This window comes from Cupressus sempervirens, chromosome 3 (genome assembly GCF_028749045.1).
Source record: "Cupressus sempervirens isolate cs-2001-9-10 chromosome 3, ASM2874904v1, whole genome shotgun sequence".
In the NCBI taxonomy this organism is placed as follows: domain Eukaryota; kingdom Viridiplantae; phylum Streptophyta; class Pinopsida; order Cupressales; family Cupressaceae; genus Cupressus; species Cupressus sempervirens.
Genome location: NC_143120.1, coordinates 1011482145 through 1011500399, shown reverse-complemented (window position 1 = coordinate 1011500399; position 18255 = coordinate 1011482145). Strand labels below are relative to the sequence as shown.

General features: G+C 37.4%; 1 protein-coding gene across 1 annotated transcript in view; it reads right to left on the bottom strand.

Annotated features, from left to right (window-relative positions):
• Nucleotides 1-1569: 1569 nt before the first annotated feature.
• Nucleotides 1570-18255, bottom strand: part of LOC149570161 (CLP protease regulatory subunit CLPX1, mitochondrial-like) — an 87460-nt gene continuing 70774 nt past the window's right edge. Inside the window, exons 14-15 of the mRNA XM_089822822.1 lie at nucleotides 4231-4389; nucleotides 1570-1925 (exon numbers count right to left, since the gene is read on the bottom strand). Coding sequence (XP_089678948.1) covers nucleotides 1863-1925; nucleotides 4231-4389 — 222 coding nt within the window. The 3' untranslated portion in view covers nucleotides 1570-1862. The remainder of the gene's footprint in view (nucleotides 1926-4230; nucleotides 4390-18255) is intronic.

Here is an 18255-nt window from a genome sequence, read left to right as displayed (position 1 = left end):
TTACTTTGTATTTGCAACCATTTCTGGACATACAAATTCCTTTTGGGTTGTTATTTACTTTGTATTTGCAACCATTTATTTACTTCGTATTTACAGCCATTTCTGGACATACAAATTCCTTTTGGGTTGACATACAAATTCCTTTTGGGTTGTTATTTACTTTGTATTTGCAATCATTTATTTACTTCATATTTACAGCCATTTCTGGATTCTCTTTCCTGTACATCAAATTATGGATGTGTTTATTATATAGTCATTGCGTCTCAAATTATCCATATCATCTAAAGGGGATTGTTGCCTACTTTTTCCTTCATTATCACTTGTGGTTGTTATTTACTTTGTATTTGCAACCATTTCTGGATACTCTTAACTGTACATCAGACAATGGTTGTGTTTATTCTATAGACTTTGTGTATTGAATTATTCATATCACCTGAAGGGGATTGTTGCCTATTTTTCCTTCATTAATCACTTGTAGTTATTATTTACTTTGCATTTGCAACCATTTCTGGATACTCTTATCTGTACATCAATCTATGGTACATTAAACTACGTTTGTGTTTATCATCTAGTCTGTGTCGAGTTATTCATACCATCTAAAGGGGATACTGTTGCCTATTTTTCCTTCATTATCACTTGTGAACTTCGTACCATTGTTACCATTCTCCTTTAGTTGAATCTATATTCAAATTGAGTTAATGTGCCTTTTCTGTTTTCCAGTTAAAAACATACCCAGAAAAACTCCTAAAATACATCTCGAAAGGTAGCTGCACCTCTAAAATTTAGAGGATATCCGATCATTAGAGATCTCTCCAACTGTTTGTTAATGGTTTTTCCTCATCTCCTCTTCACAAATGAGTTAATTTGTTAGTTATTCAGAAGGGACAGATTTATCATCTGCAATTATTTGCTCTTATGTCCATCTTGCTTCAGTCTTATTTCCGAGAAGTTGTAATTGTTTAGCTTTACCGGTTATTGCACATCGATGAAATACTTAAAGGGATCATATATTGTAGACTACATTTCTTTAAATGTTTGTTGAACAGCTTGGGAATTATTCATAATCGTCATATGTTAGCTTTTACCTTTGAATCGATGATTTTCTATGTTATTTATATTGATTTATTGTCACAACGAACGTTTGGTCCTACATATATCGTAATTAGGTGAACCTACGCTTTTCCACATAATAGATCTTACCCTTTGTATGATTTAACTTAAACTTGGCAATCCCTTAGTTCTCGTACATTTTAAAACTAAGTTGTTTGCATCACATCAATGAAACCCCTTGTTTGATCATTTACTTAATCAAGTTGCTACTTATTATCACTTAATTTTACCCTTTCAATTTAATTCGACAAAAATTTCACTGTCATTAGACATGATCCTCCCCGACTTTGTATGCACTTTCGTTTTAGGCATTTTGATTAAGTGATTTGCAATTATAAATGAATTTCTACATGATACGGTTCGTAAGCTTTCCAGAGTTGCATTATTTCTCACATTGAATATTTTTCTCCATAGTCATTTCTAAAATTGGATTGCTATCAAATGTATGAAACATTTGAATCACCTAAAATATTATGTTGATCATCAATTGTAGAGAGCAATTCATACAATGGAAAGAATGCTCGAATTGGGAGAAAAGGTGAGCATCCTGGCTTTAGAACTTTAATGCAACTATCATCATTATCCATTTTCATGGTTACAATAAGAATGTGGTAAGCCATTTCCTACCAACCATAGCATATATGACAAATAGTGATTAATCATAACAAAGCATAAATTACACATTTTGAGTTGTACAATACACTTTTTTTTCCATCTATCTTCTTGAGCAATTAGCTTTTTAGCATTTGCATCTAAGCCACGCTAGCAGTAAGCTCCAATTCCGGTTCTCTGTCCTCAGGCGTATTCGGCACAACCTGCACAAAAAAGCCCTAAGATTATCAAATTGTCCATAAATAATATTTAGCTACCAACTGAGAATGCATGTGAGATCCATTACTAACCATTTTGTTTCGTAGATTTCAACCAACTAGGGTGCCTAAATATACTCCAGTTTTGGTGGAAATTCCATTTTAGTTTGTATTTTGTAGGCAGCAGAACATACGTTATGTCTAGATTTCAAAAGATTAGATAGCAGACAGAAAACACGACCTGGTACAAACACACTAGACGACTTGATAGAAAATGAGAGACTAATAACACAAAAACCAACTGGACATTTCCTACATCCACTAAATTTTTTCGTCAATTCAAATTTAACCCAAGTGCAAACATATACTCAATTTTGTGTATAAAACATTCAATTTAGCTGTCATGTCATTGTTATATGTCAAGTCAGGATTTCAAAGATTTTAAGAAACATCGTGAGGAGCAAAGGTCATCTCGCGACAACTATGACAAGAAGGTGCAGCATATATATCCTTGGGAGACTAGATATTCCAATTATTTGATTATGTTAGAGGATATTTAAGGTACAATATTCACAGTAGATGGCCTAATGTAAGCAATACTAGAGGAAAACAACTAAAACAAAAGGGCCTTGATGACAACCAGTGGCCAATTTTTCCGATATGCTCAACCATAAGACATGGCTTTAGCACAATAGTATCTTATTACTTGCATGCACTGTCTTTACAAGGATTTACAAACCCATCATCCAGGTTTATCTTTCCCTTTATCAAGCAATTACTGTCATGTAATTCAACTTGAACCTGAATCCCACATATCTTCACACTAGTACCACCATTACACAGAAGATATACATCAAATATATGCTCCAGGTCTGGAGATACCAGATATAAATACCATCAAAATTGCTTGATTGTGATCAAAGAGAGCTCTCACAATAGTCTCAGCTCCAACATAAGAGGTATTACTGGGGACCGTAAGAAAAAAACCCATAGGACAATCCAGTTTCATCAAGAATGCCGTAAATATCCAGAACCTGCTACTAAATTGACTAAAATTGACCACTTACAAAGTCAAAATTCTTCGGAAGGAAATTAAGCCAGCAAGGCCTCAATAAAATAATATTTGTTGCATTTGAAAATCCTCTGATCTAATTAAATCTCACCCGGAAACTTCAACACTAGACTAAAAACTTTAGAGGATACTAGTACAAAGTATTTCCAACTCTCTCAACAAATGTCTTTGATTGCATAGCTGAATATTGAACTTCAAAGATGAACATTAAATATTTTGACCTTCTTAATATATATATATATGGAGTGCTGTAGTTAATTAAAGAACTGATATTTGATACTAGTCTTCTGTACATTTTAGACCTCTGCATGATACTATTTAACATCAAGGACCTTGGATCAGAAAGTTGGAGATGTGCTCTATGCTATCATATACCATACAGAAGATGCATCTTCATACCATCTTCCAAATATCTTGCTTCAAATGTGTTACCAACATAAAGGTCGTAGATCATTAATTTGCTTTACATTGCACGTTTGTACTACCAAAAAATTACTGGAAGTTTCCACTATCTTGATGCCAAGGGAAATGAGCAATGTTGACAAAATTTACAATTTTACATTAAGTGTTTAATGCCAACTATTTTGGAAGAATAATTCAAGAAACAATGCATCCCATATTCATACAGATCAAATTCCGTGAGTTTCATTCAACTTAATTTTAGAACTCGAATTTGAATCAGCAGTTTAACTATCATGAAAGCACTAGATACAGGATGCCTTTTTCTTGGTATTGGAGAAAATGTGAACTCGGCAAGATTTAGGTGCATACAACATGGACTTTGCCATTACACCAGATGTCCTTTGACAAAGACACAATGTTTTTTCTCTGTGCAATATTGATGTTTATTCAACAAAGTAAAAACAAGGAATGGCATAAAGAATTAAAATTGATACAATTTTAAGTTCACTGTCTAGTTGACAATCAACTAATCAAGCAGTTGTTTAGTATGCCTTTAATGTCCACGAAATTTTCCAAGCATTTCATTTTTTATTATTCACAATATTAAAGTGCACATGAAAAATGATGAATACCTTTCCGGTATTTTGTTTTATGTTGTGGGGATAAATTCTTCAGTACATGTGGCTGGCAATGCCATGTGATGTAAAAATGCTTTCTCATATGGGTTCATGCAGTAAAAAAACATTAAGGGCAAGAATCTACGAGACAAATATGCACCATATATATAGTATTTTTGCAACAAGAGAGAAATAAATGTACTTCAAAAAAAAAACGTACCAAGGAATGATTTCGCTCTTGTTCTAGAATATATTGCTCCAATGAACCGTCCCCACGAAGGATTTTAGCTGTTGACCCCTTTGAATTTACAGAGGATACTGCTTCTTCATCAACAACAACAGCATCTATTCTATTGTGTCCAGCTGTCGTTTCAGGTATCTGAGATGATAAACAAGAAAAAATCCAAGGAATTCTGGTCACAACATATAGCACAGAAGCATTTTGAGATGCACAATCTAAAAAGCTTGATCTTGAGCAGTTTCCAGAAGCATAGCATATCTCATCATATATATTATAGAACATCTTCAGCACATTTTTGCCATATATAGAACAGTTGTTTTGGGAGCATGAAAATGCCATTCATATATATTGTGTATTATGAAGGCTATGATTTCTAACTAAAGCAATTACTTGAAACATTACATCATGTCCTTCAATTGGAAAAGCAAGAGCACTTCACACAACCAAACAAGATCACCTATAACAAGTTGTTAGTAGCTAGACTTGTGCATATAACAGTATGTCACACCATCATAAAAAAGATATGGATCAAAAGCCAAAATACAAAAGAAGAGCAGTTCCCAGTGCAACAAATAAATCAGGTGGAACAACTACGCCCATATCCCATAGTGAATGGGGAAAGATACATGTTTGATGGCATAATTTCCTATCTAGACAATCTCTACCTGCTACTTACAATTTGTGTGAGTGTTTTCTAGGTGGTTCCTGCATAGTAAATAAAATTAAATGTATCTTTTTAGATTCACCTAGGGCAAAAAGCTAATCAACACTTCTGCACTGGGTGAGAGATTTTACATTTGATGTACATTTATTGAAAAAACCTCAAAACACCTACAAAAATGCTTGCAACTTGCAAATAAATACAGAGACAAAAATTTACATGCAAAAATAAAATGGATTGAAATGAACATAAATACAATTATAAATTAAGCAGGAAGAACCACATATAAAGCCACAATCCTTCCAATCTGCATCACAGTGTTTTGCATTAATTATCAGAGTTTTACCCAATTTATAAAACAAATGACGAGGCAAAGCTGCAAAACAACTCATTGAACAACAATTTCATCAACTCGATCAAATTGAAGGACAGAAAACACCTAATAAGGTTCAAATTCAAACAACACTTAAGAAGGTTTACAAGACTCTGCATAAGAAATAAATCAAAAGCTAGCTATTACTTCTCCCTGAGGAGCAAATTACTTACATGTAATTCAAGCTTTATTATGAGATTCTATCTACTAGAGCTAAATCTGAACACAGGCATTCTTCTGTTAGGCTACTCGGGAAAAATCTCACCACACATGCGCACTGGATTTCCTTGTAAAAATCGTGTGCAATGTTTAAAGGATTTTTATGGTGGTTCAAAAAATAGGTTTTTGTTTCAAAAGTTTGGGCATTTTCCGAGCCTCTTCAAGGGTTCCTCTCAGGTTTTCCGGATGCAATTTTCTCAGCTCTGCCCACGAGAAGTTTTTTCTCATGCTGCACCTACGGGCCATTTTTTCACATGCAGTTATCAAAGAGTTAATACTGGTTGTCGCAGCCAGTTCATAAGTTTTTTTTTTCCAAAACCCTAAATCCCAATTTTCGGATTCCAACAGAGTTTCCTCTGGTTTTCTGTAAAAGGATTTTACAATTTTAAACTGATTTAGGGTTTTCAGAGTTTCAAAAAAACAATCGACTCAAAATCCTAATATGAAATTCAGGTTTCTGTATTTCAAGGCTTTCAGTTGTTGCCCATAATAGGTTGTGGGTTTATTAATTTTCCCAGTAAAAAATTACTATGTGGATTTCCCTTTAAAATGATGTTCGGTATGCTAATCCATATCTTGTATTCCGTACCATCTATCTGTTTGATTTTTTTTTTTTAATTTTATCCTCAAAATCAATTTCTGGGATCTGTAACTCATGAAGTTATTTGTTCACATGGGATATTATATCAGCTGTTCTTGTTTTTAGTGTTTTTTACCATTTTATTTTTTTTTAAATAATGTTTTGTAAGCTCCAGTTTCAGGGTTTTGTAGGTATTTTCCACAAAAATCATGGCTTTGTGCAGTCTTTGGGGGCATCCTGCTCATCTGCAAAAGTTCTGCGCACATCATGGCATCTGCCATCTCTTTTGAGGCATCCTGCTCATCTGCAAAGGTTTGGAGGGTTTGTCAATTTTTCCTCAAAATCATGGCAGTTGTTCTCAGTAGGTGTCTCTGTCGACATGAAAGGACAGGTCTGCTATCCAATATTACGTAGGACATTTGGTGATGATTTTTGGTCAGAGGTTTTACAGATTTTGGCACAGTTAGTGGCAGACTCGCTTCATAAGCAGACTCTTGTCTCTTGTTGCAGAGCATTCTGAAGAAGGGGGCAGCATTCTCTATTCTTTACTGGACAGGTTTTGGCTACTCTTGGTCATTGGCATTCTACAGATACAGGGATGGTCTCAGCATCAGCAAAATGTTCTGAAGAATGTACGACCACAAGACATGTACAGTCTTGTTGATGCGAGTTTTGTGTCACTACATAACATATTAGTAATTGGATGCTTGATACAGAATATCAAATACACAATTCCTCTCTTGAAAAGTTATCTCTCATGGGACATGAGTATAACTCCAATGTTCCTTACACCGTTGGATACTCGCTCAGTTTTATCAATGTGATTTGCCGGTAATCACGTAGGCGGCCTTACGTTTTCTTGTTTGAGAAAAATTTGGATCTTGGTGAGAAAATGGAGATGGTGGTTCGGTGTGAATGCTAGATGATGTTGATGGCGCGATGATGGCAATGTAGGGTGAATGGCGATGGAAGGTGAGAATGCTGATGTTTTGGTTTACTTCTCTAACTAACCTCTTCTAAGCATGAAATTTGGCTACTCAACTACTCCTACTCCTAAGAATGGAAGGTTAGCAGATGGACGGGGATCGAATCTAATGAAGGCTAACCAGCGGCCCTACCTCCATAGATGCAACGCTTCAAAGGAAAGTAAACTAGATCACCACACAAAGCCTCCCAACCAGCCGCTAGGATGCTAGTGGCCTAGTGTTGACCCCTATCAAACATCTACCAAAGCTACCATGCAACTATCCATTTTATTTTACTCTTACTCTAACAACTTGAAATGAAATTGCTTCAACTTGAAAAGAAAATTTAACATGTGGAAGTAGAAAACATGCAATAACACCCAATGTTCTTAGTCAACATGCAATGAAAAAGAGAGCACTTTGGTATTATTTTCGCAACAATTTCTCCAACCCCCCCCTTTACAAATGAGATCCAATGGCCTTATATAGAGGTCCAAAATACAATGGACGGTAGAGATCAAAACAAGATCGACGATCCAGATTGGATCCAAAAACCCTAATTAGGGTTGCCACCCCATCGGCCAATGAGAAGATGCCACCTCATCAATGGACCAATGAAAAAAGTGCAAAAGTGGCAACCAATGAGAAGGCACCAAAATGGTGGCCAATCAGAAACAAACACTTGTCCTATTCTAGAAGAAAGAGAAAGTTGCCACTTGGGCTTACATAAGATGATCTTCTAATATAATTCTTCCTTTTTCTTTTGTTCTTTTAGCTAAGGCAATGAACTTAGCTAGCCTTTCGTTAACTTCTTCCATAGGAGGACAAGGTGTGTGCTTCGCTCGGAGTTCTGCTGACTTTGCCACGCTGTTTGCTGCTTGTAGTATCCTTTCGTGATCCTTCTCATATTCCTTTGCAAACCCAATAAAAGCATTGAGTGAGGAAAGGGTGTTCAGATGTTTCCTTTTGACGGCAGCCTTTCCTAACTCATCCAATCTCGATCCAAATCCTGTCTCACTGACATCCTCCTCTCTAATACCCTCAAAATCAAGCGCCACCCCAACGTCGCTCATCATGGTCGAAATGGAAGTGTCGACGCTTGGGCCGTGTTGTGCAATCTCATCCGCTGCCTTATTGACTGTTGGTATAGCAATCTGAACCCTTCGGTGACCATCACTGTCGCTTCTGATTACCCTTGCCACCGTATTTGCCATCTGTTTTTGGTTCTCGCTATCATCCTTTTCTATTAGTCCTTGGATATCATCAACTGCGTGAGCCATTACCACCTCGCCTCTCGGCATAAGCATTTGCCTTAACCATAGTGGTGCAGTGCATCTCCCCAAATCCGGATTCGGTTCGACCAACAAAGCATCACCAACGGCCTTAGACGCCTGACTTATCTCTTCAATATCAATCGGCCCATCTTCTTCTCTACTAGTTTCTGCCATATTTCCTTGCTGGTTCTCCGAGAGAGGGGAGTACTCCGTACTTTCACTGTAGCCACTTGATTCCGAATCAGAGCTCACCTCCACTGCGGCCCCTTTATCACTCGAATTGACCTCTTGGCTTCTAGCCTTAGTTATACTCTCCCTTGACGGCGCTGCCCGCTGTCTCTTGGCTGGAGGTTCCGAACGTTCTTGGCTTTTCTCTACCTCCAAAGCCCTCTTCTTGCTATTTCTAACTACCTCCGATTGCCGGCCACTTCCTTCACCCTTCTGTCTGATTGATTCTACTAGACCTTCCTTCGGTTTCATCATCTCATGAGTAAGGAGAACCTTTTGTCTTTGTAGCTTTCTCATCTTGGCATTATACCACGACTCGGTATGCAAATCTACTGTCCTTGTGACTGCCTCCAAGGAAGGATCCTGATGATCGTCCCAATCCACTGGATTCAACTCTGTTCCAACTACTGTCTCATAGTCTTCTCTCAACACACTACGATCATCCTCCAATTGATCGGGAATATCAAGGCCTCTACATCTGATATCTCTCATCATGTTCACCGACAATCTCGAGAAAGCTAGCTTTCTCACGTGAAAATCATCTTTTGTATTGGCCCAAAAGTCCTCTATAGTGGGAACATGCTTAAATTCGCTTCCATGAGATGCCTTGATAAGACCAACAGGGTCGAATCCTTGCCTTGCTCTGTACCATCCTAAATGATACCACTCCAATTCCTTTTCCGCGGCCCGATTTGGGCAACTATCATTGCCAATTATAATTGAGAAGGAAACGCCTGTTTTCCCCTCATTCCTCATTACTCTATCATAGTGCTCAAGCTGCCTAGCCAATTCCATCAAAACTACCTTGTCGGGCGGGTATCTTGGAAGCCTCTTGGGACAAACTGTACTTCCTGCCACACTAATGTATGTGAATTGCGGGAACTGGATGAACCAACTCCCAAACTTCTTAATCCTTGCTTCTGCTTCCGATGAAAGTCTCTTAGCAGGCGCCCCTTGTAATACCCTTACTGTCTTCATGGCGAATGCATCGCAAAACATCTTGTAATCCTTGTTATTGTGCAAATGAAGCTGCGGATAGCATTCATGCACCAAATATTGCCCCGGCCCATTACCAATCTCTCCTAAGGCCCTAAGTCCCGCACTCTCATACAATCTAGCAATTAAGTAAAACAGATAGGATCCCATGTAGAATTGCCTTTGGTTTTCAACTGTTCTAAGTTGCAATTCTAAATTTTCACTTATGATCCTAGCCCAATCAAATTTTCCTTTTCTCTTTTCAATTTCATCAATCAAGAAGTACATCCAGTTTTCGAATTGCATAGCTTGAGCTAGGCCCATGATCCGGCTGAGAAGAACAATGAGATCGCCATATTCCGGCTTGAAATCTGCCACTGTAAGCCTTGTTGATTTGTTAACTCCTTTCCTTCCTTCGTGTATCCAATTCCGCTTTAGATGTGAGAAGTAGGCCTCTTTATCACTTTGAAATGATTTGGCCGCCTGATCCACCATTACAACTGTCATGCCCTTGCTCTGGGGAATATTAAATGTCTCTTCAATTGCTTGTTCGCCAATGTTGGCCAACACTCTCTTCCCTTCGCCAAAAATGATGGATTTACTGTCTAGATCAAATCTGGATGCACACTCCATAATCAATTCCGGACAAGGCAAAGTAGGAGGAAAAGCTGATGCATGTACAATTCTGCTCTTGTATATCCTCTTTGCCAAGGGGGATTGTCCTTCCTTTAGTCTGTCCCTCATCCGTATCATGTCCACTGTAGCGATATTAGTATCAGTTATTTTCTTCATTTTCGAGAAGAAGGAAGTTTTGGGCGTCATATCCTCTTTGTCTTTCTTAGCGTTTGCCCGCTTGGGATTCTTACTTGCACTATCATCCTCCATGCTCGTCGCCCTATTACAGGATGGTAGAGTGGTGGACCAAAAGGCAAGAAGAACCAAGTAGTGCAATTCTTAGAAAAGAGCGAAAGAATGGATGTCAGCTTAAGCACTCCTTGCAACTCTAGATGATGACTTTCACCTTAACTAATAATCTTACAGCAACTTTTCGGAACCCGGGATATGACATCAAAGAATTACAAATCCCTTTGCAAATTAGAAAACAAAGCCTCTAAGCTTATCCAACACTTGCCTTCCATGCAAAAATCAAACTTTCATATGTATCTCTTCTCCCAACAAAATTGCCCAAATCTGATATAAAAATTGCAGCCCCTCTAGAAAATCAGAATTTTGTCTTCCACAAATTTCGGCCCCCACAAAATTCGGCTCCCACAAAATTCGGCTAAGCATGAAAAAAAATCTGCCCTTCCACAAAATTTGCCCAAGCAAAGGAGCAAAATTTGTAAAATCTGCCACCTAGGGCACAAATCACAGCCCACAAAGTGGAGCAAAAATCCCCAAAAACGCAAAAAATCTGGCCCTTAGACAAATCGCCCAACAATGGCAATGGAGAAATTGCCCAAAAATCGCCAAAAAACTGCCTTCCACCAATTTCGCCCAAGTCTGGAAATCTGCCCTTGCTTCAAATTCGCCCAAGCATGAGGAGCAAATGAATTGATGAAAATGAAATGGGAGGGGACTCCCTTTATAGCAGCTTTCACCTTCCTCCCAGGCTGGCCGACTTGGTCCTATAGAGGAAAAAAAAACCAAAATTAAAGCTAAGTTAGTGGCCCACTTTAAATACTTTGAATTTTAATTTTCTAAAATGAAAACTGCACTTTTAATTTACTAATTAACCACAAATTGCAAAACGAAATTAAATGGTGCCTTGGGGATGCTAAAAATTTCTATTTAATGATGGTTTGCTAATTAATACATCCTTGAAGTTGAATTTTGGCTAACCAAAAGCCATTTCTTAATATTAATTTACCAATTTCATTAAATACCAAAAGCTTTCAAGGCAAATTTAATCTATTAAAGCCAATTTTTGCAATTTTCCTCTAAATCGATTTTGCTAAATAATTAAAATTTTATGACAAAAAATAAAATTTCCTCTAGAGTAAAAATCGATTTTGCAATTTAACTTCATCTTACAAAATTAAATTCTATTTCACCAAAAAAAATAAGATTTTCCAAGAACCTAAGTCTAACGAAAAATTTCCTTATTTGAAAATCATTCAAATTTACAATTAAATCCAAATTTTCAAAAGAAATCGTCCAAGTACAAAATTCACAATCTTATCCTGCCAAGTTGAAATCAATTTTGAACTTATTCGGTTTAAGGATAGAACTGATAGCTCTGGAAAATCAAGTTGAAACCGGGTGAAAAATACATCTAACCTTCTCCACTGGCCCTAAAGGCGATTAAAAAGGGGGTCCCCAAGATTTTGGGGCGATGTGTGAAAACCTCACAACAAGTCTTCAGCAGGATAGTTGATAAAATTACCATTAAGGGAGGGTATTAGACTATTTTTAGTACCTTAGGTGCTTGCTACCTTTAGCCCATTATTTAGAATCTTAGGTTATTGGTCATTTAGGCTCTATTTTTTAATTGTCTTAACCTGTTCTATTTTTAGCCATTGTCTTTATTTGGACAACTTTGCTATTTAGTTTACATTTTTTATAGCATTATAAACTCAATTTATTTGTATGATTTGTTTACACAATCATTTCCGTTTTTTGAGTTTCAATACTAGGCTTCTAAAACAAATTAACTAAAATTAGCAAGCAAAAAGCATTTTTCAAGTCTGCTGATCTCCTCAAAAATGGTAACAACTAAAAATATAGTGGTGACTGACGACTCTAAATGATGATTATGATGAATCATTTTGTTCTTCTATTCACAACCCCCCAAACTCTAATGTTATGAAGATTAAACAAGATCCCTATGAGCCTCTGAAATATCCCAAATGGATATTTGCTTTGCTGCTGCTATAATATTTAATTATATAAATTATATTTTCCTGTAGATTTTTTTTTGATCTTATAGAGCTAAACAAAAGTTACAAAAGAATGTTGTTTCTTTTTGTATTTTTCAGAATATAGGTATTACAATGAATAAATAACAGCAGCTGATAAATAGAAATGATAGAAATAATATGCAGTAATACATACTAATCCAAAAATGATTCTAAAACCATACCACAGAGTCTAATTTATTCCAGAATAGTACCAATACAAATGTGCTTCAAACAAGATGGATGCCAACTGGAAATGGCATCCAGGTGAGCTACTATAATAAATGCCAAGCTGAACCAAAGTGGTCGCCTTCCCTAAAAATCCACTGCCTACAAAGTGTAACTGCAATACTAGAAACCGATCCACTACCTTGATCAAACTATATGTATAGGAACCTTCGAATCTGATTTTGTTGAAGGCTACGTCCCAACAAATCTGCTCTCAGCACTAGGGTTTGCATCCCAAGTGAGGAATGCTCTTCCAGAGCAATGGCGTCCAAAATAGGATGATAAAATGATAAAAGATACTCCTCTTTAGGTTGCCTTCTCCTTATATCCCCTCTCCAAGGCAATTCGAACCCTAGAAAAACCCTAAAGTGGATTGTATTTGAACTTTATAATATAACACTATTTTCCTAATAAAGGGGTACAAAGAGAAGGAAATCATTACTTTATTAATGACAAATAGCTCCAAGCATCAAATAAGTCCCGGCAAGTGATAATCAAATACTAGAGACTGAGCTCTTTCCAACGAACTATCACACATAGGCAAATCGATCCAAATGGAGCCAAAAAACTCCTTATTACTCCAAAATGGCTAAACACTTAGCCTTATTTAAATTATTAAAATGCTAACTTAGGAGAATATTTAAATATATTAAAATATTTCCCAAGTAGCCAAGGAACAACCCAAACACCTCTAAAACATGAAACTGAGTTTGTCACCTGCCAGTGACTAATGTCAGACAACCTAGGCCAATTGGCAGTCACACCCTCAAATCTAAGGATACTCCTAAAGTATAGAGAACACACCCAAATCTCTTGAAATTGAGACAAGGGGGTGATCTCATAGAACCTCAACTTTGGAAACGTCACCACCTCCTAAAAGGTAGGAATCTCCTACAATCAAGGAATTGCCTCCTAAAATCAAGGAATTGCTCTCAATTGATCTACTACTGCCTGTAATACCAAATCTGAATGCTGAAAACTCTGAGTCCTTGATCACCACTACCAGCCTACGAAACTCCATAATAGGCTAACTCTCATGTCACTGCTAGACAGAGCTTAAAAGGGGACATGACAAATCCTCCCCTCTCGGAGATACTTGCCCACAAGTAACTGCAAAGCTAGATGCTATAAAATAGTCTCGCCCTCCCAAGTGGCATCCTCTATAGGGAGACCTCTCCAGCTAATCAGATACTCTAGAATCACCCTGCTTCTCAGCTGGTGTTCCCTCTCTTCCAAGATCTGAAGATGGTATAATATGTTATCCCAATGCCTGTTTTAGACACGACACGTGGAACACATTATGAATCCTACTGCCAAATGGTAACTCAATCTCATGCACAACCTCTCCAACACGTCTGATAATCCTATATGGTCCATAAAAACAAGGTCCAAGCTTCTCAGCTCCACCCCTTTTAAAGGTGCTTTGTCAATAAGGCTACAGTCGTAGGTATACCATATCCCCCATCTCAAATATCCTCTCAATCTTGTGTTGATCAGCATAGACCTTCTGTTGATTCTGTGCCTGCTAAAGATTCTCTCTAAGAAATCTCATGATGTCCTGGTTCTCCTGTACCCAATCCTATGCCAAAGGAACCTTGTTGTCACTAATCACCAAATCAACAAAAGATAGAGCATCATAACCATAGAGGGCTCTAAACGGAGTCATAACAATCGACGTATGATACGTAGCATTATAACAATACTTGCCCAAGTGCAACCAACGCACCCATCTCCTCTATTGCGCTACTCTAATATAAACATCAAGATCTTCAAAGTGTAGCATCTCACCATGAATCAACTAGAGGGATATATTATACATGTTGATTCCTGGATTCCAAACCAATTTCAAAAAAAATGCAACATATTCATATTGCACTTGTTTGAATAGATGTGCAAACCCATATTGCCAATGCCTCTCCATGAGGTCCCTACTAACAACCCTTGAACCTAATGCAATACAAGTAAACTGACAAAATAACACGCTCAACAACAGCATGCGACCCTCCATATCTCTCAAACATACAACCAGTTGTTCCATTCTGACAAAAATGCCCAAACACTCCAAACCATGAAGCAATATATGGAAGTTTGTGTAAAGTGATGTATCTCGCGAATCAATACCTGTGTCCCATAACAAAGCACATGTCATATTGTGTGATGTAGAAGAACTTCATATTATCACCATCATTATCATGTAACCCTTTGTTTATGCAGGACACCATAGCTATGGGTCAATAATATCTTGCATGCTCAAAAACTATCAACAATGGCCACCCTATCTCACTATCATAACTCTGACCAGCAGCACAAGTGATATCAAACATACTATCAAACCAATTCCAATCAACAACAAACACTCCCCACTCCATCGCTAACCTATAGGGGTACCTCCCAACACTCCCATACTGTTGAAAACCTAATGTAGACAGTGAAAAAATCGGATGAGTCATAAGATCCCCACTAGAATAGTCACTAATCCTCAATGGATTGAAGAGTACAAAGTCACCAATCAGCAAGGTTATTTCTGCCCCATCAAGGAAACCATGAGGCCACCTCTTAACAAAAGTATATGTGTCATCCATGCCCATAAAGGACACAACTCTTGAGTGGTCGGCCCACCAAGTGTATGCTCAACTTCACAATCATACTCCAAGATTGAGCTCCTTATACCATTTGTGTCATCAAGATCAAGAGCCTCCTCATCATCCAATTCAAAGAGTGGGTTATCTAAAATCAAATCAGCACTCATCTCGGAAAAGGGGTTATCAGCAATGACTAAATGTATGTCATCAACTTCTTCAAGACTATAAGCAACAAAGTCATGAGAATGGGAAGTAAAATTGCTACTATCCAAACTCAAAATTTTGAAATCCTCCTCTATAGCTTCTTTGGAATCATCTTGTATATCCTCAGTATTAATGGAACTACTGGTGTCACTGGATAATGTATCATCAAATGGTTCCTCTTCCTCATTCACCTCATGAATATGTTGTCTATCTAAACAAGCTATTGCAAGAGCCAAGTTTTTTAATTAAGCTGAAGTAGAATGTAGTAGACTTAGCTCCATATAATGTTCCTCCCACTGATTTTCTAATTTTGTAGGTAAAGCATGGATTAAACTCAACTCGCTACTCAATTCTTCAATCTGATTTTCTGCCATGAGGAGAGCTACTTGAGAATTTCCCAATGTTTCTCTAACCTTTAAAAGTTCTGAAATAAGTTGATCAATCTCCTCTTCTTTCCCCCTCAAAGCAATAGAGTAAATAACGCTAAGGTCAAAAAGATGATCTCTATCTGAAAGGAGGTTTAAGTAATTATTCTTCATTGCCTCCATGGCTGTCTTAAGCACATGCAAATCAGAGATTGATGAAGCCTCTTCTTTACATTTATGTCTTCCCTCAAGCTGGACCTTCCAAATGTAGCTCTCTACTAACTTGTGGGAACTGTCAAAATGTGACAAGGCTGCAATGACATTTTCTTCACCAACCTTCAGTTGGCTCTCCAAAATAAGCTTATGGACATGTGTAAATCCATAAGCAAAGGATGTGGACTGCCACTGAAGAGCAGGGCTCTCTTCAATATCCTCTTTTGATACCCCATCAAGATCTTCATCTGGTAATTCCTCTTGCTGGTTATTGTTGGTTCATGTTTCCTTTGTTAACTTATCTTCTCTCCCAATACTTTCTTTTCTATCCTTTGATTCTTCTTTCCTTCCTTGTTGCTGATATGAACTTTTGGATACCAAATCATCCTTGGCATCTAGTATACCCATAAATTGTGTGAATGCAAGCATGTCTTGTATCTCCTTAGGAAGAGAACGATACTGATGGTAGCTGCTCATTATTGCATCATTGAAAGCCTTAGCAGGAGGCCTCTTACTTGTACCTATTGACGGAGATGAAACCTTGGAGCACCCATTTCTCATTCCAGCCTTGGCATTAACCTGCAACTAACCCAACAGGCTAGCAGGAACTCCCTATTCAATTCCAAAACCTTGCTCAAGTTGAGCTCTCCTGCGCGTATAAAATCTGTGTATCTCAGCTCTTGGATGCATAGATTTGTAATCAAATCCACAGGTTGGCAAGATCAGGTTATGATACCACTGAAATATCCCAAATGGATATTTGCTCTGCTGCTGCTATAATATTTAATTATATAAATTATATTTTCCTATAGATTTTTCTTTAATCTTATAGTGCTAGACAGAAGTTGCAGAAGAATGTTGTTTCTTTTTGTATTTTTCAAAATATAGGTATTACAATGAATAAATAACAACTGATAAATAGAAGTGATAGAAATAATATGCAACAATACATACTAATCCGGAAATGATTCTAAAACCATACCCACAAAGTCTGATTTATTCCAAAATCCAGAATAGTACCAATACAGATGTGCTTCAAACAAGATGGATGCCAACTGAAAATGGGATCCAAGTGAGCTACTATAATAAACACCAGGCTGAACCAAAGTGGCCGCCTTCCCTAAAAATCCACTGCCTGCAAAGTGTAACTACAATACTAGAAACCAATCCACTGCCTTGATCAAATTGTATGCATAGGAACCTTCGAATCTAATTTTGTTAAGGGCTACATCCCAACAAATCTGCTCTTAGTACTAGGGTTTGCATCCCAGGTAAGGAATGCTCTTCTAGAGAAATGGCATCCAAAATAGGATGATAAAATGATAAAAGATACTCCTCTTTAAGTTGCCTTCTCCTTATATCCCCTCTCCAAGGCAATTCGAACCCTAAAGTGGATTGCATTTGAACTTTATATTATGACATTATTTTTCTAATAAAGGTGTCCAAATAGAAGGAAATCGTTACTTTATTAATGACAAATAGCTCCAAGCATCAAATAAGTCCCAACAAGTCATAATCAAATACTAGAGACTAAGCTCTTTCCAACGAGCTATCACACATAGGCAAATCGATTCCAATGGAGCCAAAAAGCTCCTTATTACTCCAAAATGGCTAAACACTTAGCCTTTTTAAATTATTAAAATGTTAACTTAGGAGAATATTTAAATATATTAAAATATTTTCCAAGTAGCCAAGGAACAACCCAAACACCTCTAAAACATGAAACTGAGTTTGTCACCTGCCTATGACTGATGTCGGACAACCTAGGCCAATTAGCAGTCACACCCTCAAATCTAAGGATACTCCTACAATATAGAGAACACACCCAAATCTCTTGAAATTGAGACGAGGGGGTGATCTCATAGAACCTCAACTTTGGAAACGTCACCACCTCCTAAAAGGTAGGAATCTCCTACAATCAAGGAATTGCCTCCTAAAATCAAGGAACTGCTCTCAACTGATCTACTACTGCCTGTAATACCAAATCTAAACGTTGAAAACCCTGACTGAGTCCCTGATCACCACTGCCAGCCTACGAGACTCCATAATAAGCTAACTCTCATGTCACTGCTAGACAGAGCTTAAAAGGGGACATGACAACCTCTTGCTACTTTTAGACAAGTCATTTTACTTTGGATAGTTACACACATGTCCCCAAGGAACCTCCTTATAAAAGTTTTTTTTTTTTTTTTTTTTTGAAAAAGACTTGAGGTATATAAAGGAGATTAGAAAAACAAAGG